Here is a 26,832-nt window from a genome sequence, read left to right as displayed (position 1 = left end):
GTGCTGAAGAGGACCCCGAACATCTGGGTTTCAGCAGATCTGGTTTTGATAGCCTTATCATTTCACACGTAAGAAAGGAACAGGGCTGACCGCACAGTGACAGGGTCTGAAATAGAGCAAAACCAGTTCACTCACCTAATGAGTCGCAATAACCAACCAGTGTGACAGGCCGTGAGCGAGCCCCTGGCTGGAAGGCTAGGGGATGACTGACCTGCCCGATCCACCTGCACCCTCGTGCTCTGCTGTCTTCATGAATAGGGGTGCACACTGCAACGGGCCAGGCAAGGGTGAGAGTGTGCCCCCGGGGAGAAGCACCAGCAGAGTTCAGTTCTGGCCAAGGCACAGCACAAATCCGTGATTTTGGCTTTCCAGTGAGCGGACTAAATGCATAGCAGTAACTTCAAAGGCACAGAAAAATGCAGCCCCAGTATCTGAGAAGGTCAGGCATCAGTATAAAGCCTCCACTTTTAATGCTATGCCCGTTCTTAAATTTTTGAGTAGGTAATACGTTCGCATGGCTCGAATACACACACAAACACACACTCATGGTGAAAACCCTCAGATTTCCTCACCAAAGGTATCGCTTTTAGTTTGTCTGCCCTTTGAGCTTCCCTACGGAACCCCAGGAATGCACCCTGAGGCCTCCCTCCCTCCCCCATGGGCTGACAAGAGTGTCCCGTCTTTCCCCTCTTTCCCCTCTTTCCCCTCTTTCCCCTCTTTTCCCTCCCTCCCCCATGGGCTGACAAGAGTGTCCCGTCTTTCCCCTCTTTCCCCTCTTTCCCCTCTTTTCCCTCTGACGCTCTCCACTAACCAGTCCATAGAGAGATGCTATTTGATAGAAGCCCTCTTCTCAGATTTCTCTCACCACATACTCTCTAGCGTGTCAACTAATCCCCCGGCCCCCAGCAGCGTCTGGGGGCCACCGATGGGCTTACCAGGTGTCACTTCTCCTGGGGGGCCCTGCCCTGCCCACTAGGCCTGCTTACCCTCCTGCATGCCTGACTGAAGCAGGTGTAGACAAGCACCCCCAGCACCCTGTATACTGCCAAGCACCCAAGGCGTGATTTCTAAATATTTGCCAAAGGAATGAAACACAGTTTTAGATGGACATGAGGCAGGAGGTCAAGAGGAAATTTTGTTGTTCTTTCTGTGTTAGGTATACTCCATAAAGGTTTCCTCCCTTCTGAAATGAACTCATTTCACTAACAATTTTTAGTCTTAATTTTAGCCCCCTTCGGTACAACAAAGGATGTAGGGCGGCCACACTGCTTGTATCAACAAGAGCACACATACAGAGTACTTGAAAGCCAAGAACGAGGAAGGAAACATTTGCAGAGCTTTATGAAAATGAGGAACTTGAGTTCACAGGCTGTTTTTCTACTACAACATAAACATCCCCTTGGTTGTATACATCATCAAGAAAGAGTTGCCTTTACTACTGTTTCCCCTTGGACAAATGCCTATACTATACCAAGTTTTCAGATAAAACAGGCCTCTCCCCATCCAGACCCTCATACTATATATACTATTATTAATAGGACGATAGATGCAATTTCATACTAAACTGTAAGAATTACTCAAGAGGAATCTTCACCAGTAGTAAGTTTATGTTCAGCACTGAAATCACTTCTGTTGCCTTTGTTGAAAATGCAACCTCACATTTGAGTGTCTCAGGATGTGTGAGGTCCTTAAACCAAGTGGAAAATGGTCAATCCGAGTTTCTCCGGTAGGAGCTTTGGGCTGGGCTGAGAGCAAGTGAGCCCATGTGAGGCTCCCCTGAGTTCAAGTTCACGTAGACCCACAACCTCCCAAGGTACAGCCCGACATTCAGGGCTCAGAATCTGTGTCTCCTTTCTAGATGATGCCCTAAGCTCAACCAACACTGGCTTCCGCAGCCCTGCACTCTACACACACCACGATAAAAAACAAAAAACAAAAAACAAAAAACCGAGAGCAGAAAATACCGTGTAGATGGATCTCGGTGACAGAGGAACCTGTAAGAGCCGCCCTGGTGCGCATTCGGAGAGGTGCGAGAGAGGCCAGAACGGTGAGTCAGAAAACCCCAGTGCTCATCTGGTCTGTCACCAACTCCTTGTGGGACCTCAGGCCAGGCGGTGAACCTTTCTACTTTGGTTTCCACGGCTGTAAAGGTGGGCCTAATAATACCTCTTTGCTGCCTCGTAGGAGAGAAGATGGTTAATGAACACATGCAAGGAGCTTTGAAGATGAAAAAGTTTCCTGGGTGCTAATGACAAACAATAACAGTCTACGTGTCCTCCTCCGGTGCCCACTCTGCAGCAGCTGGTAGTCCCGGCCTGCTCCTACTAAACTGGTGTCCTTAAACCATTTTTTTTTCTCACAGCTCCACAGCTCTGAAAAGCCCCGGAAGAAATGGATGACAGTAATGCTTAGGGTACCAGATGACTAACGCAAGAAAGCACACGCAGGCAGCAGCCGCCAGACCTGCACCAGGTCCTGCACTGTCCTGCCTCAGGTCTGCACACTCCTCATTGGCATAAATATTTCCATGGGCATGAGTTTCAGTTTCTTTGGGTGGGTGCCACAGTGAAGGCTATCAACTGGCTGAGATGTCCCTTGTTTTTCTGCCAAAGAATGTTTGCCTGAACATGCTCCTTAAACTTCCCTTTGTCATTATTATTGTTTTTAATATTCACAAGTGAAGTCTGGCGTGGAAAATTATTGGGGGGAGGGTTGGAATGGGAGGCTCCAAGTGTAGCTTGTATTTCACTCAAAAGGAGGCTCTCCTTTTCTTCAGATGGAGAAAAGGCTCAAACAGGCAAATGATCAAGCCTATATACTAAAATAACAAGATTGTCGACTGAACTGGTTTTATAAGCTGATATCAGGCTTTAAATAAACATGCGTTCATGCACACAGGCACTCAAACACACCCTCCCCATCAAAAGGTATTTTTCCAACCTCCGTAGGCAGGGCAATCTATGTTTGTGTAATTGAATACACAAAATTACAACTGAGATCAAAATTAAATGTACAAAAATTTTCAGGATTAATATTTTGATATATGTTCACATGTAACTGATGCACAAAATTCAGAGGTAAAAAATACAGGATTCAAGCTCCTGGTATTGCATTGTTTGAATTAGCAAAGTCAACCCAAAGGAAGTGTGAGGAGCCTTAGGAGGTCAGTTTGTGAAGGCCTCATCTGGAAAACAAAGGACAGAAAACAAAGGACAGAAAGGAGTGCTTTAGGGGAGAAAGGGGCTGGAACTCCGAGGAAAGAATTTCAGGGCAGCCCAAATTTAACGTGGCTGAAAGTACAAGTTTCAGTTAACCTTTAAGATGAACATCTTTTCAATGCAATTTTATTCATTACTGACTTTATTGCAAAGAGGAAAAGTGTCTGGATTTATCAGAGTTTTAAAAAACCCTTACTCACTGGACAGTCACTGAAGTTTTCGAAGGCGAAGCATTTCTGCTAAGAATAAAGAAAAGGGAGGAAATTGCTCATTCTCTTGACAAGCTTTTGTCCTCAGAGATACCAGATGAACAGAAATGGAAGCACCTTTAAAATCCTTGAAAATAAGTAATTTAATCACATGCATATCTTCCTATCTACTTACCTACCTACCTGCCTATTTTTAAGTGATCTCTATACCCAACACGGGGGCTCGAACTCAGGACCCTGAGATCAAGAGCTGCATCGCTCCCCTGACTGAACCAGCCAGGCTCCCTTCTCATGCATCTTTAAGGCATTTGCAGATTCAGGAAGGTATAGAGACTTGGGCAAGGACACCAGCAAGTGACTGGATCTGAGAGCTCTGGGTTCTGGTAGGAAGAGGCGGGCCACTAACATAACATGACCTCAATGTTTCCAACCTCTACTGAAATATTTTAAGAGCAAACACAGAAGGGTCGGCAATGCTTTCTATAGGAAAATGTCTCCTCAGGACCAGGTCTCGAGCAGGGAAAAACAAAAACCCACATTTCTGGCAGCCTGGTGTAGCAGAAGTGGCCTAAGTTCTAGGCGCGAGGTTTCTTCTGGCCTTGCACTCACTGTTTAGTCAGGTGCACTCGGGGGATGGTTTCTAATGCCTGTAAAACAAGCCCAGAGCTTTTCTATCCTGCCAGGCTGTGGGCGTTGAGTGTCTGTGACAGCCCCTGGGACAGTCCCAGGCATGTGGTAGATGCTCCACGGGGTGTTCCTCCCAGAGGCCCACCTGGGCCAATAGTTTAAACCCAATTAGCAGAAGGATGTCTGAGATCACACTTAGAATTTATGCGATATATGTATATAAGGTACAATATACAGGATGATATAATGTAACAGTGTTACTCCAGGACATCAAAACACCATAGACAGCGACCAAATACTAAAAACCCATAAAACATTTACGTTTCTAAAACTGCTCTTGTGTCAATCTTTTTCTTAACCAAAACAAAAAATTCATACTTTCTGTGAATAACTACATTATGTACGTGAACACGAGTGCACGTCTGGAATGAGACACTGTGAACCCAAACAACTCACTTTGAGGCGACATGAAAGGAAGGAGGCTGACTGGGGGGGATAAAGCCAGAGAGATTTTCAGATTTGTAAATAAAACAAAATTTTAAAGTTTTCGCATATGGATTTTTTTTTTTAAAGATTAAAAAAAGAGGGATCCCTGGGTGGCGCAGCGGTTTGGCGCCTGCCTTTGGCCCAGGGCGCGATCCTGGAGACCCGGGATCGAATCCCACGTCAGGCTCCCGGTGCATGGAGCCTGCTTCTCCCTCTGCCTGTATCTCTGCCCCTCTCTCTCTCTCTCTGTGACTATCATAAATAAATAAAAAATAAAAAAAAAAAAAGATTAAAAAAAGATACAAGGAAGCAGACTATGGTGGAAAGGGAATTCTGTGTCCTGGGGTTACTTTGCCGCCACCTGCAGTGCAGGCGTTGAGCTCAATTACCCAGTCCCTGTGGCCTGGGAGACCTGTTCACAACATTAGGTGGCTGACTTTAATTTGGATTTTTTTGGGAGGTGGGGGAGAGAAAAAAATAGAGGCCTGGTAAAAATAGGGCCAAGGTCACATCCAGCCCAAGGTAGAAAGATTTCCTAGGCCAGTGGCTTCCTTTTTTTTTTTTTTTTTTTTTTTTGGTGTTAGGACCCATGTACATTCTAAGAAGTCCAGAGGGCCCTAGAGAGCTTGGATTATGTGGGTTACATCTACTGATATTGACCAGAAGATGTTTATATATATATATATATATACACACACACACACACACACACACACACACATACACACACACACATGTTAAGTGTGTGAGAGAGAGAAAGGAGGGGAAGGGGCAGAGGGAGAAGAAGAGAGCATCTTCAGCAGGCTCCACACCCACCACAGAGCCTGATGTGGGGCTTGATCTCATGACCCTGAGATCATGACCCGAGCTGAAACTGAGAGTCAGACACTTAACCAACTGAGCCATCTGGGTGCCCTGAGAATGTTTAAAATATTTACGAATTCATTTAAAGCAATAAGAATAGGCTCATTTTGTGTGAACTTAAATATTATGACAACAACCTCTCTCCCAAATTAGCAAAAAAACCTGTTTTTACATTTCTGTGTCTCTCTTAATGTCTGACTTAACAGGACAGAAAAGAGTCGCATTTCTGCTTCTGTATTCAATTTGTTTGATGTGCTGTTTTGGTTGAAGTATGTGTGTGTGGGGGGGAGGAGCCCACCCTCACACAGATATGTTTATTTGAAGAACAGAGGCATTTTGATGACTTTCTCAAAAAATTGTGGTTATTCCTCTTTGAGTCTCTGCTAATATTCAACAAATGGTAGTTTCTCAAAAATTACTTGCAATACAGACCTAAAACTATAGTGATGGACATTTTACATCCAAACCCCATGGTAGTCCTACATTTGAATGTCTCTTCTGCCTACATGTGTTGGTAGCATCATTTCTTGCTTGCTTGAACGTATTGGTGTGTGGGGTCATGCAGACCTGTCACGGACACATCAAGAAGCTCCATTTGTTAATATTACCAGGACCATCAGCATGAGGAGCTGTCAAGCTCACGTTGGCAGATAGAAGTTTTCCAAAATTCTATTTTTTGCTTGCAAGCTTGGATTTTATTATGGGCAACAATCAGTGTCACTGCTGTTTCCTTTGAATTGACTGATTTGCTTCATTACTTCTCAAGACCGTTTGTCTGCCTTTTGTTCTTTGAAGTAAGAATGTTGAGCCTGAAAAGTGGCTAGTTCAGCTTGTAACTCGTATAACTATTTGGTTTTCCTCAAGACAAGCCCCCCTGCCCCAATGCTCTGGCATGCCAGAGGGCTCCGCGGTCCATCACAGACATCAAGATTGGTGGCAGGGATTGAAACTTCGTAAAACTAACCATGTCAGGCTTCATCGAGGACATTCCGAGGTCAGGCTGGTGGGCACAGGATAAAACACAACCCACCACCTAGCTCTGTGGAAGGAGCACTTTTACCCACCGTGGCTACACCGTGACAGAGGCACGAGGCCTTGGCATTCTTGTGAAGACCGTTTTGGCCTTGTAAATCCCTTGAAAGCATTTCTGGGACTCCAGGGGCCCCCGGACCACACCTGTGAACCCTGCCCTGCTCAGAGACTGAGCACCTTCACACCTTCAGATTTCTGAACAGTCATCAGATGGATCTACTCCATGAAGGTGAGAAAACCAAACTGTTGACAAAGCAAACCCACATGCATGCACATGCCCTCCCCATCTACTCCTCCTTGAGGCCTACCATGAACGAGGGAACCCGCAATGCGGAAGAACTGGGCTTGTTCCCTCCACTGAAACATAACTATTCTCATAACTTTAAGTCAGAAGACTGAAATTAGAACCCATCGCTCCTGAATGACACAACCAGCAGACAAAAATCCTCAAGTAGTACAAAAGTTCACGTGCATCAGTGACAAAGGAGAGCTCGAAGAACCCCATCAGTCAGTGTTAAAACAGCTCAAGCTCTATTGTAAACGCCACAGCATTAACACAACAGTAAGATCTAAGGTTACCGTTGAGATCCCTTTGAGTTCAAATACTATTGCAAATAAGAAAACCCAGCAAGGGGTGCCTGGGTGGCTCCCATGGGTATTGCAAATAAGAAATCCCAGCAAGGGGTGCCTGGGTGGCTCCCATGGGTAAGCATCTGACTCTTGGGCTCTGGGCTCAGCTCAGGTCATGATCTTGGGGTCCTGGGATGGAGCCTGGCATCAGGCTCCTTGCTCAGTAGGGAGCTCTGCCCCTCCCCCCACCTGCTTTCAAATAAATATATCTTAAAAAAAATCTCAACACAAAAAAGGAATTCAGAGGAATTTAATGTAGTGGGATCTGACAACAAGACTGTAAACTTTCAGAAGTCAAATTTCTAGAGCATCAGATGCCTCACCTGCATTTAAACACAACTAAAGGGGAATGACAAGGGAAGTCACCCTGTTTGGGACTAATCACATATCATGTACCTTTGACTCTGAAAATAACATTCTTCCAGAACATTACTGAAAGACCTTTTTCGGGCACCTGGGTGGCTCAGTCAGCAAGCTGCTCAGCGGTGAGCCTGCTTCTCCCTCTGTCCCCCACCCCAACTGGTGTGCGCTCTCTCCTCTCTCTCTCTCCCTCTCTTGCAAAAATAAATAAATAAATAAATAAATAAATAAATAAATAAATAAAAAGAGAAAGACCTTTTTCGAAAGTGTTAACAAGGGTGGGGAGGGAAGGAGGGATGTAAGCAGGCGCTGACCTCCTGTTTAGTGGAGCAGAGTGGACCAAAGGGAGCTGCAGGATGAGCACAGGGACCAGCGAGGCCGGGAGGTGGTGCCTGTGATGGGCTTACTAGGGACTTACACAGTCTGTAAGTGGGACGCGGTACATGCATGCTCCAGGATTATTGATGACGCTAATTTCTTCAGGCTGGTGAAAAGGCAAACCAACTGGGAGACGAGAAAAGGCTAGATAAGTGGGGGAGGGAGAGAGAAACAGATACGCTTCAAGATGAACCAACAACCAAGTAATACAGCGGAAGGGGAAAAAAAGTGTGGTTAAGATGCTGGGCTCTGAAGTCTATCTAGAAAAGGGGTGACAACTTGTGGGGAGCCTCGCAAGGCTCCAGGCACCATTTTAACACTTCATCTGCATGGGTTCCTCTTACCCTCATAAAACCCAGGGAGGCAGGGCATCGCATTCCCATTTCCAGGCACAGAGTGAGTCAGCCCGCCCAGGACGGCTCCGCCAGCCAGCGCTGGGGTGCGGGGTGGGGAGCCCGGGGCACCCCGCCTCTCGTGTTCAGAGGGAACCCTGGTTTTCTCTGCGTGTGTGCCTTAAAGGCTGTTATGCTTTAAAAGACCAATAAAAATGCCAATAAACGTCCAAAAAGGTGTACACCCCCAAAACACCGTCTGGTAGGAAGGTGCTGCTGTCTGCGCAGCCGCTAGGAGTCAGCAACCGGGCCCGCTGGCACCGGGCGCCGGGCTGCAGGGCCTTGACGCTGCCCCGCCCGGGGCGGCCGATCCCTCACCCGATGAGTCCACCAACGGCCACGGATTTGTCAACTGGCATAAAGGTTAAAAGGAGGAAAAGCCGGAACTTGAACATAAAGACCACTGCTCACTGTTTAGGAAACAATTTCTGAATAATTACACCTCCTTTGTGCATTTTCCCTAAAGCTGAACACCGTAAGGATCCCTCGGGACATTATGGAAAAGCTTATGCCTCCACGGCAGCTTGTATACCCGCTTCCCTAGATTCAACGGTTGTTCATATTTCGGCGTACTCGCTTTACGGAGTTTTTCTGTGTATCCTTTCAAGAAAGCTACAGAGCTCATCACACCGCACGCCTCAATAATCCCACCTCCAGTCCCCAAGGAGGAGGACAGTCCCTACAACAGGACCACACCTTTACTGCGCCCAAAACTAATTCCGCAGCATTCCATGTCATTCTGCACTCGACCTTCTCCGACTGTGCCCAAAATGTCCTCTGTAGGTTTTTGTTTTTATTTTTTTAGAACAAAGATCTGATGTATATTCATTTGTTGTATTTGTAACAATTTGTCTCTTGATTTATGGACAATTTAAGGACCCAAACCAAAACCAGACTTCACCCGCTATCTATAGTTCTCTGTCCTCATGGGCTCCGGTCAGTGTCCTTCCAAGATTAAAAGACTTTCCTTTAAGTACATTAGTGAGAGAAAACCGATCACCCCATTTTTGAGTTCACGGCATCTCCACATCCTTGGTGGGACTATCTCCATCTGGTAGGGAAGAGGTTTCCTCCGAAGCCAGGCCCAGCAGAGAGTGGTTACCTGTGTCCACTTTTTAAATCAGGTACCTTGTACAGCTTCTCATGAGCCTGACAAGTACTATCTGATCAAGTAATTAGCTAAAAAACACACCAAATAAACACCATCTGGATGATCCTTCAGAGAAACAGCTTTTTATTTTCAACCTGCCAACAGTGAGTGCTTTCACACTCGGGATGATGCTAGAGGTCATGGGAACTATCCAGCTGGCCGTGCCCTTCCTCAGGATACTTATGATCCGTGGAGGAGGCAAGAAAACGAAGCTCACAATCAACACCTGGCAGACTAGGTGGTGAATCAGGACAGCAGGGAGGGGGATGATCACACTGAGTGGACGAGCGCCATGCAGCAAGCTCTCACGTGGACCTGAGATGAGCTCTGAACTCCAGACACTCGAATATATTACGCTGGGGAAAACAGTAACAATCAGAAGGCGCATGTGATGTGGAAGCTTCATGATTATCTCTCAACACCTGGATGTGGGGCAGAGGGGAGAGCATGATCTGAGACTCTGATTCCTTCATTCTCTGTGGCCAAGGCCTTGCACTCTCCATAAATGCTGCCTCCCCTCCTGGGACGGCCACTAGCAGCAGCTTGGGGACATGTAGCTGGCACCAGGGGCAGGATCCCCACTCCCCTCCACCGACTCGGCCTTACAGGCTGGCGACCTTGGGGACAGGAGACACTGACACGTGTCCTGCTCACCTCCCAGGCAGGAATGCTGGCAGGAACCAGTCCGTGTTCTCGAAGAGCGTCACTCTGCAACTGTATCTGACGTATGGAACCAGAAGCCAGATGAGGAGGAGGATGTACCCCAACCACTCAGCCCGTGAGGAGTCTGTCCTCTTCCAAGGCTTAAAAACACACACCCTTTTCTTGACTGTCAACCTCATGTCTTTTTCTCTCATTCTTCCTATTTTAGTGAGAGAATTCTGGGAGTTTAGCTTTTGCTGTAAGGCAAGAGTCATGGTCAGAAAGCTCTTAGGAGATATTACACCCAAGTTCAAGGGAAGGCTAATGAAGGAAAGGTGTGCAGACTTGATGCAAACACCCCCACCCCAAGGGAGCTGCGTTACTTTGGTTACCTTCCCCACACCCTGGGGAGTACGCGAGAAACATCTTTACATACAGGATCACTACAGGTAAGCTTTAAAGGTGTACTTCTAAGCTGCTTCAGAGAGAAGCACAGGTGCACAGAATAGAGATGTCTGTGAAGTAAAACTCCTGAGCTGACCGGATGAGCTGTGCAGAGAGGTTCACCGTCTGAGCTTTTGGGAGGTCTTTTATCTTTGGTCGCCACTGAAACGTCTGGGGAGTGTGGGGCTGCTGGGTACCGTCCTCACGGTGCTTGCTGTCATCCCGTCACACGCGAGTGTCCGATGTCTGGCCGGCCACCTGCATGGTGCAGCCGTGCTGGCTAAGCCACGGGATTGAGCTGGACTTCCTCGCTGCCTCTGGCACGTTTTACTCGTGAGAAAACAAACTCTTCTGCAGTCAGACCTCAATGTCCCAGGAAAAATGGGTTTCCACGAAAGGACTAACTGGCTCCTGACTCCTCAACCAAGCCAGACTCCTCAACCGAGGGAGTTTGCGAACAACTAGAACAAGATGCAAGCAGTTAACTCTCCTGAGGCCAGAGTAACGCAGCTGGAGGAGGGTCAAGAGCGCTCTCTTCTCTTGCCATTAACAGCTTTTTGGCTTGGCTATTCTTGCCTTAAACCTGATTCTGGTAGTAACATGTTTTACTACACAAAAACCCACAGAACGGTCAAAACTCAAGGAACGGTCAAGAATGGGGGGTCGGCAAACTGGGTCCCAAGGGCCAAATCTGGCTTGCCACCTGTTTTTGTAAATAAAGCTATCCTGGAACACAGGCATGCCTATTCACTTACTGCCTAAGCCTGCTTTCACGGCCAAAAAGATTTATTTACAGGCACACCTCATTTTATTGCGCCTCGCAGATACTGAGTTTTTAAACTGAAGGTTGGTGGCACCCTTGTGTTAGGCAGGTCTGGGGGCACCATTTTTTCCAACAGCATTTTGCTCACTTTGTGTCTCTGTGGCCTAGTTTGAGAGATTCTCGCAGGATGCCAAACTTTCTTATTATTATATCTGTTATGGTGATCTGTGATCACAGCCTTCTGGGAGCTCGGACAATGGTTAGCATTTGCTTTAGCAATGAAGTATTTTTAAATTAAGGTATGTACATTGGTTTTTTTCCTGCTGTGGTGCCACCGGACACTTAATGGACCAGAGCAGGGTGTAAACATAACTTTTACAGGTCCTGGGAAACCAAAAACTTCATTAGATTTGATTTAATGTGACACTAGCTTTCCTGCAGTGGTCTGGAACAGAACCTGCAACGTCTCCAAGGTTCGCTTGTACTATCCAGCCCTTTTTGGAAAAAGTGTCGATCCCAGGCTAGAGCCGTGCTGCCAAGTACAGGAGCCACTAGACACAAGTGTCTATTTAAAGTTGAAGTAACTATTAATGAAATAAACCCAAAAATCCAGTTTCTGAGTTGCACGAGCCGCATTTTAAGTGCTCCACGGTCACACGCAACAGGGGCCCCCTCAGTGGCCAGCAGAGAGAACACTGCCACCAACACAGGCAGTTCTCTTGGATGGCACTAGGGGATCAGGATTTAAGTCATCGAGCTAAATTTACAGCCTTTGAGTTCAGGTGACGTTCTCTCCTACAGACAGAAAAGTTTAGATAAATTTCAATTTCAACCTTATGTTCCTCTCACACTTGAACTTTTTTTTTTTTTATATAAGCTAATTCACTGTATGAATTGCAAACTCTAGATTATTTAATAGGAGATAACTATCCAGCCAGCTGGGACCTACTGATCAGTTTAGAGATGTACGGATGTTTTTGTTTACTTGACTGTGCCACCCTGCTGGGGGCTGTAGACCCCCAAGGCTGGGCCACAGTGCTGGCTTCCTGCATGTCCTGAGTTGAGGACCTGCTTCGCACAGTGTGGCAGGGAACCGACAAATTTTTGTAAAATAAATGAAGAAATGAGCCCTGGGCACAGAACTGTCACACACAAGAGGCCAATGAAACAGATGAAAGTTGATAAGGTGCTGGGAAAAACCGCAAGTATGATCCCGTGACAAAAGGTTCTACAAAGTGCCAAAATTTCTATTTAAAAATAAGTTGGTTTATTATTTTTTTAAATTATTTTTTAAAGATGCCAAAGAAAACAACACAACTGCCTGGCCTCTGGATTCTGGCCTGACCACGTGTGGGCTGTGTGACCTTGGAAGGTCATTTACCCTTCAGTGTGGAAGACCCCTCCTCCCTAAATGGGAACCTCAGCGCACCGGCAGAGGGGGTGGCCCTCAGTGTCGCCCCCTCCTGGACGCCGCCTCTCCCCAGCAGCAGCGCATCCGTCCCCGCTACCCTGCACCTGTGCATCTGCGCATCAGCCCACCTGCCCAGAGTTAGCGCTCATGTGTCCCTCCAGCACCAGGGCCCCTGGGTAGTGATGCTGCTGGTGGTGCGTCTCCCTGCAAAATCCTGGGCTCTGGGGTGGGGCTGTGCTTCTCAGTCATGGATACTGACCCTCAGCACTGGACACGCACGCAGGACAGCGGCTGATGGGATGTTTGATCGGTCAGGACTCTGAAAACCAGTATGAGCAAAACAAATCTTGCCAAACTGCACACTAACATGCTTGCTCTAAAAAGTAGTGAGGGGTAAACAAAGAGTTTTTCAGGTTTTGAAATTAAAAATTACTCCCCTGTTGGAATGAAAAGTTACCGTTTGGTCCCTACAAGTTACCCGGCCTCCTAAAAACTTGTCTCTTTCAGGTTAGTACACTCCACTACTTTTTCCCTCCACGGTTCGATAGCAAGCAACCAATGGCTCAACCAAAGGCAAAATACCCAACCTGGCTATAATAAAGCCTTGGTTTAAGCAAACAAACAAATCAGCGTGCTATAATAGGTCATAAAGCCAAATGATTCCACTTCAGAATAAAGTTAGTTCAAAAAATGGCTAGTACCATGACTGCCTAATAAAATCAGAAAAAAAAAACTCACAAAAAATCTTTTATAAGATACCTTAAAACTGTAAAAAAGTATTTTACGTGTAATAAAGTTACCTTATTACTAACTCGTCAGCATTTAAGAACGAACTCAAACCTACACACAATTGCATTTTATTTTTACCCCTTTGGTTCCATTAAAGTATCTGCATGGTGTCTGTGGTCACCACGGGCTCCTTCCTGGACACACGCTATAAAATGATGAATGCGTAGCCCAACCTACAAGTTGCTCGCTGTGGGTATTAATTTTCACCAGCTTTATTAAAGAGGGTTTGGAGAGCAAAGCAACACCCATTTTCTTCCAACAGATTGACTATCCGCACGGTTTATCTTCCCTGGATACACCCTACGATCTGAAAAATCTTGTCCGGCATTTTAGTCACACGGACTATTAGTCACCTAGAGATGCTGCCCCCACCCTTCCTTAACACGGGTCCTCAGAGGAGATTCTGACAGTGACAACTGTTTTGTCAGGGCGGAGCTGTGACATTACACATTTTAAAGTGATCTGATAAAGCTTAACATCCATTTTCCTGTCTCGATTGTGAACAAAAATTTTTTTTAGGTGACACAGGTTTCAAAATACCAACTCGGAGCAAGTATCCTACTACCCTGGGATGCGCACTTTAATATAATTATAATTTCAAAAAATTATTATTAATCACCCCGGTAATTGCGTTTTTCAGCTACATCTTGAGCCCGCATTTCGTATAAACTACAGGAAGCATGTACGTGCACGCCGAGAACTTGTTGCCATTTTAAGATTTAAAGTCAAGCGTCACGCAGAGCCTACCGAAATGCAAAATATTTCCCACCAGTCCACGAACCCGCTAACGTCTGAGAAATCGTGACCCACAATAGATCCCTGCCTCGCGAAGCTTGAGCCTATTTCTCTCTGAGGCTCCGCAGCACGGATGCAAGCAATCCTTTGAAAAAGCAAGTTCTCTTCCGGATTATGTCCGCATATTTTCTGCCGGCGACCCGGCCTCATTACACAGACGTGCCCCCGATGAGCCGTCCGCAGCGTCGAGCGGCACAGATGCAACAGCAACTCCGCGGACCGACAACTTGGCCGGGCGCTGCCGCCCGCCTCTCCTTCCCACCTCCACCCAATACCTTCCCCGGGCAGTGACTTCACATCCTTTGACATCAGCACGGCTCGGAAAGGGGGATGGGAGCGCGAGCAGAAAGCAGAAAAACCAGCTTTGAACTATGCGTGCGAGGCCTCTCTCAAGACTCCGGTCGGGCGAGGCGTTCGGGGCAGGCCGGGCCGCGGCGACACGGCCCCCGTCCCGCGGCCGGGTCTGCAGCGCCGGGCCGCGGGCCGCGGGGACTGCCTGGCCGTCGCCTCGGAAGCACAATAGCCATTTAGCGACTAACCACGGAAGGTTCCGATTCAGCGAAACGCACAATAACTCACCTCGAATATGCAGAAGGGCCACGGGCTGGAAAGGCCCGTTGGAGTTCGCCGCGTCCACCACCATCCTGCTGCCCGCTTTATTACATGTCCACATCTAGACTCCAGCGGGAAGGCAATGTACTCCTTAAGGCAAGAAGGCAGCCTCCATTTTAGTTTAAAAAAAAAGACAAACTGAAGCTCTCTGCAGCTGGAGGGAACTGGCTGCCCCGTGATGTCAGCAGGCACGGGGCTCGCTGATTGGCCGGAAGCTGCAACTTAAAATGACACTAAAAAAACTGCAAATGGAGAGAGCGCCCTGCTCGGCTGTCAGTGTGCGCGGCTCCCGGCCCCGGGCTCCCGGCTCTCGCCTCCCGCAGGCTCCGCTCCCCGCCGACCTGCAGCCCGAGAGCCCAGCTCCGAGGGTGCGGGGCTGAGCCTGGGGACCCCCCCTCCCCAACCCCTACTCCGCCGGACCGGGAGCGGCCGCAGGACCTCCAGCGCCGGCGCCCCGGGCCGGCCCCCCAAAGTCAGGGGCGCCTCCTTCCCGCCAGCTGCCCCCGGCTCCGGGTGCTCCCACACCCCGAGTGGAGCTGGCACGCGGGCAACCTGGTCTCGCGCTGTTCAAACATTATGCAATCCCAGATCGCCACTGTGGACTCGAGCTCAGCCCCTCCTGTTGCCGAGTTATGAGCTGATCCTCAAATGCCAGTTTTTCCCGAGATCTAGGGTTTTCATTGGGAAAACTTAGTTAAAAAATTACACGGGGCGCGAAAGCTTCCTTAAGTCGAATACCTAGAAAGCGCTACAGAGTAAAGGCAGTTAAAGGAGAGCCATAAAATGAGATGGCAGTGTTCATTTCTGTATCTCAAAGACGTCAGCACATTACATACTTTTAAGTTTTTAGAAATTTTAAGTACGTTTAAAATCTCTACGCTAAAAAAGGATATTTCCCGTATCTTTATGGGGCTAGTTGTAAAAGCTATTACTCAGATCCTTGTTTCTTACCCTCAAGAAGAGTTCGTGTAAAAAGCTATTATGAGAAAGACGCTTCTGGAGTATGAAGAGGGGCTCAAAGAGGTGATCCCCTAACAAAAAGCAGCATCAAATAAACTACGGGAAAAGTCCTCTGGCAGATACAACCGTAAACAAATTCCTCACTTCTTGACACACACGACTAAGTCTGTCCAAAACCCATCTCTTTTCACGCGGTCTCATACAACTCCTTTGTGTGAACAAGAAGGCAAAAGCCCCCTGGTTCCCACACCTCATTCACAATAGTAAGCAGCACCCGACGTGCACGTGACATTAGCAGTTACACCTGTGGGCCGGCTCAGCGTACATTTCCAGGAATGACTGAACCACTACAATGGCTCAGTAAGGCCCCCTCACCGGCAAGAAGGTAGTTTTTCCAACATGCATCAATACCGATCACGAGAATAAGTAAAAGCCAACTAAATCCCACCCCGGCCCGCCTCTTTCACAGAGCTGAAGGATGCTGCTGGATTCTAGAACTGGCCACGCAATTATCTACAACAGGCAATGGGGACCAGTCCTGTGGACACTTGGCCTGTACACACACTTGGCCTCACCCCTGCCTGGCTCCTCTGCTAGTCCAACAAAAACTGCCTGTGCTTTCAGTCAGGTAATGTTCAGTCTGGATTTCAGTTCTGGCCGTTGACCCTCTGGTTTTGTCAGATGGGGGAGAGGACGGCTCCCCTAGGATCACCACCACCTTCTCATCCAGAGACTGATGCTAGATGAACTCAGACGGGTCTGCAATTAGGAACGAGGGGGCTTGGTTAAGGGGTCCGGGGCAGATGCTTCCGGCAGATCTGTACTTTAAAAAGACAGTCTCTCTCTATCTCTCATAAATAAATAAAATCTTAAAAAAAAAAAAAAAAAGGGATCCCTGGTTGGCTCAGTGGTTTGGTGCCTGGCTTCAGCCCAGGGTGTGATCCTGGAGACCCGCCATCGAGTCCTGTGTCGGGCTCCCTGCATGGGGCCTGCTTCTCCCTCTGCCTGTTGTCTCTCCCTTGGACACGCTCTCTCTCTCTTTCTAATAAATAAATAAAATCTTTTAAAAAAATTAAAAGACAGAGACCTGCCCTCAAATAATTTGATATATCATACAGGATGAGAAGGGGTAATGCGCCTGTCCCAAGACTGCGCTGATGATCTAAAATGAAGAGATGAGGGGGAAAGACTCCTAAAATCTTTCCATAAAATACACAGATTAGAAGTCAACGAACAAGTGGAGACATTCCTTGATGTATTTTTCCTAATGATCTCAGATCAAAGGATCTAAACTTTATTAGTGATTTCCCTCTATGCTCTTTTGAAGCCTTGTCCATATAAAGTGATTCTTTAAAGAACTCAAGTTCTGTGCTCTGGAAATCAGTCATGAAACACATCCTAAACATAAATAAGCAAACAAACAAGTAATATGGAGAGAGGAAAAAAACACTTGAACAAATACACAGAAGGCAGACTCCTGGACTGAAGTATAAATACTATAAACATGCTGGTGTTAATTTTCCCCCAAATTGATTGGCAGGTTTAAAGCAATTCTGGTCAAAATCTGGTCGGGTCTCTTTATTTTTCTGTCCAGAAAGTTTTTTCTTGACAAAAACAATTTTAAAGGTCCCCTGGAAAAATAAAAAGCAAGAGAATGAGATAACTTGTGAGAAAGGCTAGTCCCGCCCACTGGAAAGCTTGTGAATTCCTGCCTGTGGGATGAGGGCCTAAGAGGAGGTCAGGTCCGTGGGACAAAGCTACAGCCCCCAGAGCGGGAAGCACATGCATCCAAGTGTGTTATTACGACAAAGAAAGACTCCCAAATCAGTGGAAAGGGGACAATTAGACAACCGGTTGGCTGTGTGGGAATAAGCGAATTTAAGTCTTTGCACCAAAATAAAATTTGAGAGGAGTTAAGTAAAAAAACCAAACAAATCCAAATCACCCTGTAAATCCCTAAGGCTTTCAGAAGAGGAGTATCAAGAAAATAGGACATTTAAAAACTATGGAAAAACCCTTAATGGATATTGCTCACATTAAAAAATTTACAAATTTCTGATGTTCTCTCCAAAAAAACCAGAGGAAATATAACTGCTGTAAATATAAGGAATTAATAACACACTAGAGTTGATTATAAAAAAACGAGTCCTTGATGCTGAAATGATTCGGTTCACAAAAGAACTATAACCAATCATAATTGTATAAAGAAGCATTTCTCTACCTATCAAATCAACAGTAATTTTAACAAATGGTAGTTACTCAACGCTGGTAAAGGCACGTTGTGACCCTGCCAACAAATCTGTAAGTTGTTTTGATCCTTTCAGAATTAAAATAATCTGGCAAGATGGATCAAGATTCTTTAAGTAATTCTACTCCTGGGAATCTATTCTAGAAATGTTTCTACTCTAGAAACATAGTAGTAGAGTGTAGCATCACATTTTAATATTTTTTAAATTGGGCTAAAATACACATTTTATAAAATTCACCATCTTAACCACTTTTAAGTGTATAGCTCAGTGGTATTGAGTACACTTATGTCGTTGTGCAGCCACTGCCACCGTCCATCCACAGAGCTCTCTTCATCCTGCAGAACTGACACTCTGTCCCCATTAAATACTAATTCCCCAGCACCCCACCCCTATTCTACTTCTGTGTCTGGGGATCTGCATCCAAGCAGATTCAGGCAGGATTTTTCCTGTGGCAGCCTTACCTCACTGGGTGTAACATCCTCAAGGTCCCTGCCATAGCAGGTGTCAGCATCTTCCTTTGTAAGGCTGAGTAATATTCCGTTGTGTGAATGTGCTGTTCCATTCATCCGCAGATGGCCATTCGGGCTGCCTCTGCCTTCGGGCTACCGTGAATAAAGCCGCTATAACATGGGTGCGCAAGTATCTATTTTAAGTCCCTGCTTTCAGTTCCTTGGGGCGCACACTCAGAAGTGAAAATGCTGGAACATATGGCATTTCTATGTTTAACTCTCTGAGGAACTGCCATGATTTTTCCCACAGCAGTAGGATCACTTTTGCACTCCCACCAACAGTGCACAGGGCTCCAATTTCTCCATATCCTCGCCAACACTGGTTGTTTTCTGTTTTTTTTTTCTTTGATAGTAGGCAGACTAACAGATGTGAAGTAGTATCTCAATATGATTTTGTTTAGCATGTTCCTAACGATTGGTGATGCTGATTATGTTTTCATCTGCTTGCTGGCTTTGTGTATGTCTTCTTTGGAGAATGTTTCTTTGGGTCCTTTGCCCATTTTTGAATCTGGTTTTCTTGTCGTTGAGTTATAGGAGTTCTTTATGTATTCTGGATATTAATCCCTTCTCAGATAAATGACCCTTATTTCCCCCATGCTTCAGAATGCCTTTTCACCTCATTGATTATATTTTTTGATGCACAGAAATTTTAAGTTTTGATGTTGTTCAACTATTGGTACTTTCATTGCCTGTGCTTTTGGTGTCATTTTGAAGAAATCATGAGCTTCAATTTCATGAAGCTTTTCTTCTAACAGCTTGTATTCTCAGCTCTTATCTTTAGGTTTTTGATCCACTTTAAGCTACTTTATTTTTTTAAAGACTATACTTATTTATTTTAGAGAGAGAGAGAAAGAGATAGTATGAATGGAGGGAGGGGTAGAGAGAGAATCTCAAGCAGACTCCTCGCTGAGCACAGAGCCCGATGGGGGGCTCGATCCCATGACCCCGAGATCATGACCTGAGCCAAAACCAAGAGTCCGAAGCTCAACCGACTGAGTTACCCAGGTGCCCCTGAGTTACTCTTTGTATATGGTGTGAGGTAGGAATCCAACTTCATTCTGAACATCTGGTTCTTCTAGGGCCACTTGTTGGAAAGACTGTCCTTCCCCCACTGAGTGGGTGGCACCCTTATTGAAAACCATGTGACCGTCTATGTGAGGGTTTATTTCCAGGCTCTCCAGTCTACTCTGTATTGGTATATATGCCTGTCTTTATGCTGGTATCACAACTGTTTTGATTACTGTGGCTTTGCAGAAAGTTTTAAAATCAGGAAATTTAAGACTTCCAAGTGTGGTGTTCTTTTTCAAGACTGCTTTGGCCATCGGGGGTCCCTGGAGATACCATGTAAATTTTAGGATGGATTTTCCACTTCTGGAAAAAACACTGTTAGGATTTTGATAAGCCTAGCAATATGGTCTTCCAGTCCACAAACACAGATGTTTGTCCAGTGACTGGCATTGTCTTCAGTGTCTTGAAGTAGTGTACAAAATACAAAAGTCTTTTACCTCCTTGGCTAATTCATAATTTTTTTTTGGAGAGCATCACATTTTTATTTATGATTCTAAAATACCAGATACCACCTAAATGTCAAAGGGATGATCCCACTCAATGAAATATTACACATCCACCAAAAATCTTTATAAGTATATAAAATGAAAATAACTGAAAAGGGCAGTGTGTAAGTTTCAAAAATAGCATGACCCATAAAAAGAAACACTCCCCAAACAACAACAGTAGTCACTGTTGAATGTTATGGCAACGGGTGGTTTTTATTCCTGAAACTTCTGTGTATTTTTCAGTACTGCTAAAATCAGCATATAATACTTTGATAAAAATGACAAGTAACAGTTTTTAAAAAGACATCCAAATGAAGTTACCACAAGGAGGAACCCTCAACGAACACTGCCTCTTGGGTGTAGGTGAAGAATCAAGAAGGGTCTGTGATGGGAAGGATGTATGATCCCCAAAGGTTTGTTCACTGTGATACATCTATGACCTCATGTATGTAAAAACACACCAACAAAAACTGGCCTAAGTTGGGCAGGACAAATTGAACCAACAAACTAGAGGATGTGGAGTCCCTGTCCCAAAGATTCAGTCATGGACTAGTTAATTTTTCCCACCACATCTGCCACCTTTGCTTGGATTCTGTACACACACAAGCTATCAGGGTTCAACCAGTCCCCGGAGTACTGTCTTCACTGATGAAGCAAGCACTCAGTGGATGCTCCCAGAAGAGGCTACTACTGCAGCCACACCCCTGTCACTGGGCTGCAGTTTTTGCCACCTTGCATTACCCTGGGATGGTTCTCTTTCCTCACTTGGAAAAGGAGGTATATGTGATATTCCATCTCCTCGGTTGTTAGGAGGCATAAATGTCACAGATGGAGTACACCACCCTGCTGTGGTGAGGGGCAGAGCTTGGGAGGGAGTGGCTCCAGCCATTAGAGGTGTCATGCTGGAAACCACCCGAAGAACACTGGCCTCTACCAATGGTGCTTCAGAAAGATCTCCAGGCTGCAGTGGGATCTCTGCTTAGACCCTCACCCCCACCCCCACCCCCACCCCAGAAGCCTTCCTACTTCCCACCCCAGGCCACAGACTCTCTCCTCTGGCCAGCTCCCAGATGGTGCCTGGCACACAGCATGTGCACCACCAAATATACTGAATGATGGACAAATCAAGCAGCAACACTTATTCTGATGTTCCCAAACCCCCTTACTACTCTTTAAACCTCTTCCCTGTAGCACATAACCAAAATGGACATGTCACTTAGTTGCCTGGATAGTAACACTTCCCGTCTCCTGGGCACACAATGCCTGTCCCACTGTGCCCTCCAGTACCACCTGTGATGGGGCCCCCTGCTTTCCAGGATGGCCTCAAACCGGGCTCCTGACTCTCCAGCGATGACCGCCCCCTCCCCTTTCCTGCTGTTGCAGCTGTGCCACCAAGGGCCTGAGCTAATGCCGAGGGGGGAAAGGCACCTTTCTGGGCTCAGGGCGGTGTGCCTTCCAGAACAGAAGGCCGGCAAACAGACCCACTGTTCCCCGTGCACTTTCCCATCAGAGATGCAAATGCAAGCAACTTTGTGCTGCACCAAAGTGAAGGTTTTAAAAGGAATTACTCTTTATTCTCTGGTCCCTCTGTCACTTTGTTTTGGTCTTTATTTAAAAGCAAACTGCCTGTAAATACATCCCACTGATTTTATTTCTGATTTAGCATTTCTGAATAAAACTTTCCAGTTTTCATTTCTAAATTTGGCTTAAGGTTTTTATTTTTCATCTCCCAGCAATTTTGTAGGCAAATTAAATCTGCTCATATTTTAGTGGAGAAGTTTTATAGTTTCTTTCGTTAAAAGAAAGTTGTTTTTGAACCTAGAGAGCCATGGCGCCGTCACAGCAAAGCAAGGCCGCTGTTCTGACCAGCACTATTTTTTTTTAACTGGAAACTGCATGAGCACGGGTGATGTATGTTGTGTTGGGTAAGAGAGCTAACCTAAAACATTTGGCTTCACTTAGAGTTTAAAATAGACTTTTTCCTTAGGCAGATCAAAGATACCTAACATTCAGCTGTGTTCAAAGGTTGCCAGGGAACTTCTGCTTGCCAAAAGCAAGGACAAAGGGACAGGCGCTTGTGGGCCTGTCGCCCTGCAGATCTGAGAGTCCTGCGAGTAGAAGGCGTGGCCGGGCTGGTCCCCAGGGAAGGCTGGCGGGGGTGAGTGGAGTAGACCAAGTAAAACTCACCCCCAGTGCTTGCTGGGCTTCTCCCCACAGCTGGGCTGGAAAGCTTTAAAGCAGAGCAAGTGTTCACAGCCCTTCCTTGTTCCAAGAAGGCAGGGCGCCCACACAAGGTGTCTCTAGCACACGTGACATATCAAGGTGCTCTCACGTCAGCTATTAATAACAAACCTCCTCTACACAGAAGAACCTGAGGTGGAGGAGCGGTGAGGCCATGGCAGTTCTCTGGAAACGGAAGGGCGTGTGGAAGGAGCAGTCGGAGGGCCTGGAGGGCTCTCCACTCCTCCCGTAGAGCGCATCTCCATCCTTGGCAGATGCTCCAAAACAGACATGCGAGCAGCTCTGCCCTCGGTGGCACTTCACCCAAGAGCACCACCTGTGGCACCTCCTGCCACCTGAGTGTCCATCGGCAGACAGATGGATACACACACTGTGGTCTAGCCATACGATGGAATATTATTCAGCCTTAAAAAGGAAGAAATCCCATTACTGGCTACAGCAAGGATGATCCTTGAGGGCATTATGCTGAGAGATAAGCCAGAGCCAGCAGGACATATTCTGCATGATCCCAATTCCTGGAGGAGTTGAAATCAGAGAGCCAGAAAGTAGAATGGCAGGTGCGGGGCTGGGGGAGGGCGACGGGAGGCACTGTTTACCAGGGACAGGGCTTAGTTGGGGATGAAGAGATAGTGGTGATGGGCATACGGCACTGGGAACGTACTTAATGCCACTGAAATGCACATTTAGGAGTGGCTATGATGACAGATACTACGCTATGCAGATTTTGCCACAATTGCATGCATAGATAAGGCAGGCTCGAGCCAGGTGGTGCAGGACACATCGGTGTAGGCAGAAGCAGCAGGGCACAGCGGCTGCCTCTGAGGTTGGCAGAGCACAGAGGAAAACCAGGTGCTGAGGGTGACAGAGGATGGCCCTTCCAAGGAATGGCATGTGTGTGCGGTCATGAGCCGAATGCGAGGTGCCGTGAGAAATCGAGGTGAGGTGTGGGCGAGGCCTGAGCCAGGCACGAAGTGTGAGAATACAGCTGGCAGCTGGAAGCAGACGCCCAGGTTCTGCCCCGGGGCGGCTGCAGAGGCCTGAGCCTGAGCCTTGTGTAAAAGCCGCGTCTGTGGCCCAGGGAGAGCAGACAGGAGAGCAAGGTCTCAGGAGGACCGGGCTGGCCGACGTGGCATCAGCTCTGGGTTATGCACACGAGTGGCCCTGGTGGCGTCTCTGCTGCCCAGCTGCAGTCAGAAGGTAGCCAAGAGGAGCCTGAGTCGGGAAAGCACAGTGGATCTGGGTCTGCTGGCTCCTGGAGGGCAAGGGCCACCTCTGGCCATTGTCATTGTCCTGACCACCTCCCTATGCTCCAGACAACCTGGATGGTCAGGAAATATTTGCTGTGAACTGGCACTGGGGGCCATTTCCTCTGTCATGGTGCGCAGCCAGGAGCAGACACAGAAATCCAAGCATAGGGCAGAAGACGGGAGTGATGAGAGCAGTTTCTCAGGCCACCAGAACTAGGGCAGGCACTCTGGCAGCTGCTCATACTCCATTGTTATAATTCTGCGACTAACGGCCAAGAGGCAAAGCTCCCCTAAATACACGCACAATTCATCTTTAGGCAGTAAAAATGACCTGTAAGGCCAAACTTTCAACTGTATCAGAAAATGAACTGTTATGAATAAGGCTGAAGTATTGCATTTTCACTAAAGGAGGGCAAGAGATGTAAGATTTTAACTGCCATTCAAAACCCAAGTTTTAAGGATTCACAATAATAACGTAGCAACTTCTTTCACAAAAGCCCAAGTGCTTAGCAACACCAAATTTCTGCCCCAAGGTTTCCAGCTAATTGCTGTTAAGTCCTAGTTGTTCCTTTACGACCTGACTCCTCCCAGGCTCTTTTCCATCAGGAGAATGGCCCCAAGAAACAAACTGGGCAACTGATTTACCCCTCCTACACATCACCCAAAGCATCTCCCTTCAATTAGCATCCGCTTCTACCGTAAGGAAGGGACTAACTCAGGAGGCTCTCTAAATGCAAAAGGCCTGAAGACTACATTCGGCCTTACTGTTAAATGAGTAAAATAGGAAATGCTACTTTCCACTTAACAAATGACTCAGGTGTTAAATGACCCCAGTCTGGAAAAGGTGCGACAGGACAGGTGTCTCATCTGCTCTGGGTAGAGTGTGTACGGTGCCACCTCTCTGGACAGTATCTGTGCAGTATCTCTCAGGGATTGTGAAAACACACAGGCTCTGATCCAGTACTTCCTTTCTGAGCCCACTTTAAGAAAAGGTTTATTTTTTATTTTTTAAAGATTTTATTTTATTTATTCATAGAGAGAGAGAGAGAGTGAGGCAGAGACAGGCAGAGGGAGAAGCAGGCACCACACAGAGAGCCTGATGTGGGACTCGATCCCGGGTCTCCAGGATCACGCCCTGGGCTGCAGGCGGCGCTAAACCACTGCACCACCGGGGCTGCCCAAGAAAAGGTTTAAAGATGTGAACAACAATGAAAGGTTTACGTTATGCCACAATCTATACAGACTTAAAACCAAGGTTTCACCACACAATGGAATAACACAATCGTTAAAAAAAAAAAAAATCCTGCTTCTACTTCCATTAAAGTCAGAAACAAGACAAACATGCCTGCTTGCACCACCACCTATAACGCCTTACTGGAGTTTTCAGCCAGTTCAAGAGGAAGACACTAGAGGTACAAGAATTAGGAACAAAAATGTGAGGCCATCTTTAAGCACAGATCTAATTAGATACCTGGAACAACCAAAAGAAATCAATGGAAAAACTACTGCAAACAATAAGATAATTCAGTAAGAAAGTGGAGGTGAAAGCAATCACGGAAATCAACAGCCTTCCTAAAAATAATTAACTATTCGGAAGACACAACAGCAACAATAACAGGTGTAAAACTTAATAAGAAATGTGCAAAACCCACACAAGGGAAACTTTAAAACACCCAAAGAGAAATGAAAGTGGCCTTCACATAACACACTCTTAGGCCAGAGGATGAAAACATTCTCAAGGTGCCAATCCTTCCTGCACATTTAAAAAATGTGATAGGATCCAGATAAAAGCACAACCACTTTTTCTGCAATGAAATGAGCCAATTCAAAGTTCCTGCTGTTTGTAATAATATCAGCATTATTGTTGTGAATTATTTTAACAGGATACAGCAATAATTATGTCAATGATGTCAGAAAGCAAGATTTTCAGTGTAAAAGAGATAAAACTGAAAATTCAAGAATCATCTGAAAACCCCATAATGAAAATTGAATTGAAAATGTCAATATGAATGTATAACTAATACATATTTATACTTATATTCCATCTCCCTCCGTTGACAGCACCTAAAAGCAACACCAGTCCAATAGCAACAAGCACCCTTAGTACCCAGATTTTGGTCTCTAAAATCAGGTCCCACTGAAAGGAATCAGGGCTCTTTGAAAATAGCTGATTCCAAGTCTGGGGCAAGGAAGGTACAAAATGAGGCTGGGGGACATCTTATTGTGTTAGAAATCAAGGAATCAAAAATAAATGTGTCCGTGTCAAAAAATACACAGAAGAGAGCTTCAAGAATACCCAATGGTTGAAGTTATGCAGCCACACATCAGAAAAACAGTAATTTTAGTTGGCTGGAGCACACTGAAATCAATGAAATACCTAAGTCCATAATGATATTCAAAAAAAAGAAAACCAGAAAAAAATCTCTAGTTTCCACCAGTTGAGGGAAAGTCTAACTAAAATGCAGAGCATTACACCTGTTCTGACTTTCCGCAGGAACTATATGTCAAGATAACCAAATATCTCCAGTTTGTAAGAAACAGCTCTGCTTTCAGAAGAATGCCAGATTAAATGTTAACTCTCTAGGGACACTGCTGACTCAAGCAAGGACTCTCTCATGGTATACATGGCATTAGCACACGGCTGGTGGGGAACAGACCTTGCAGATCGCCATCAGTACTTCGGGACAGCCTAGTCACAGGGGGAAGCATCGTGGTCTGATGGAGAGATCAACCTATCATTACCCTAACACGGTGTAGAATCTGGCATCACTTATGACAGTCACCAGATCGAACAATTCTCCTGCACTACCACCAATGTCTCCCGGGTTATACAGTAACACGTCTGATGTATTCCATCCAAAAAAAACTTCCATTTACAGGAACTGCAGGGAATAAGCAGGATATTTTACATGACAACTGGCCTGACTAATTTAACAAGTCATAATAAACTAGTGCTGCGACTTACAACATTCCCAGACTGCTAGTGAACCAGGTATCTGGTAGAAGGAGCAAAAACAAATCCCTATTGAAGAAGATACTTTCATTTTAGGTTTTAACTTATTTTAAATAGTTGAGTACAATGACCAGCCTATACTAGAAAACAGTCAGGTACCCAAGGAAATAAGACAACACAAGCACACTGTGACAAGGATGATAATACCATGTGACACAGAACTCGAAGTAGCTGTGCTTACTGCACCCCCAGAAATGGCAAGCGTGATCTGCAACAGAACAGGAAAACACGAGAAAGTCATACTGCAGATTAAAA

The 26,832-nt window shown here is 46.2% G+C and overlaps 1 protein-coding gene across 10 annotated transcripts in view; it reads right to left on the bottom strand.

The window, feature by feature from the left end:
- PPP2R5C (protein phosphatase 2 regulatory subunit B'gamma) overlaps positions 1–26,832 on the bottom strand; it is a 123,866-nt gene that overhangs the window by 79,944 nt on the left and 17,090 nt on the right. For 2 of the 10 annotated variants that reach the window (XM_026012611.2, XM_026012612.2), the window contains exon 1: positions 14,770–15,180. The exons of 6 other annotated variants lie outside the window; for them this stretch is intronic. In XM_026012611.2, the coding sequence (XP_025868396.1) occupies positions 14,770–14,863 (94 nt within the window). In that variant the 5' untranslated portion in view covers positions 14,864–15,180. Of the gene's footprint in view, positions 1–14,769; positions 15,181–26,832 lie in introns of those variants that run through there. 2 more of the 10 variants (XM_072762348.1, XM_072762349.1) reach the window with 2 other exon arrangements.

Source organism: Vulpes vulpes, chromosome 6, assembly GCF_048418805.1.
Source record: "Vulpes vulpes isolate BD-2025 chromosome 6, VulVul3, whole genome shotgun sequence".
Lineage (NCBI taxonomy): Eukaryota > Metazoa > Chordata > Mammalia > Carnivora > Canidae > Vulpes > Vulpes vulpes.
The sequence above is the reverse complement of the archived record's forward strand: the minus strand, read 5'-3'. Positions and strand labels throughout refer to the sequence as shown.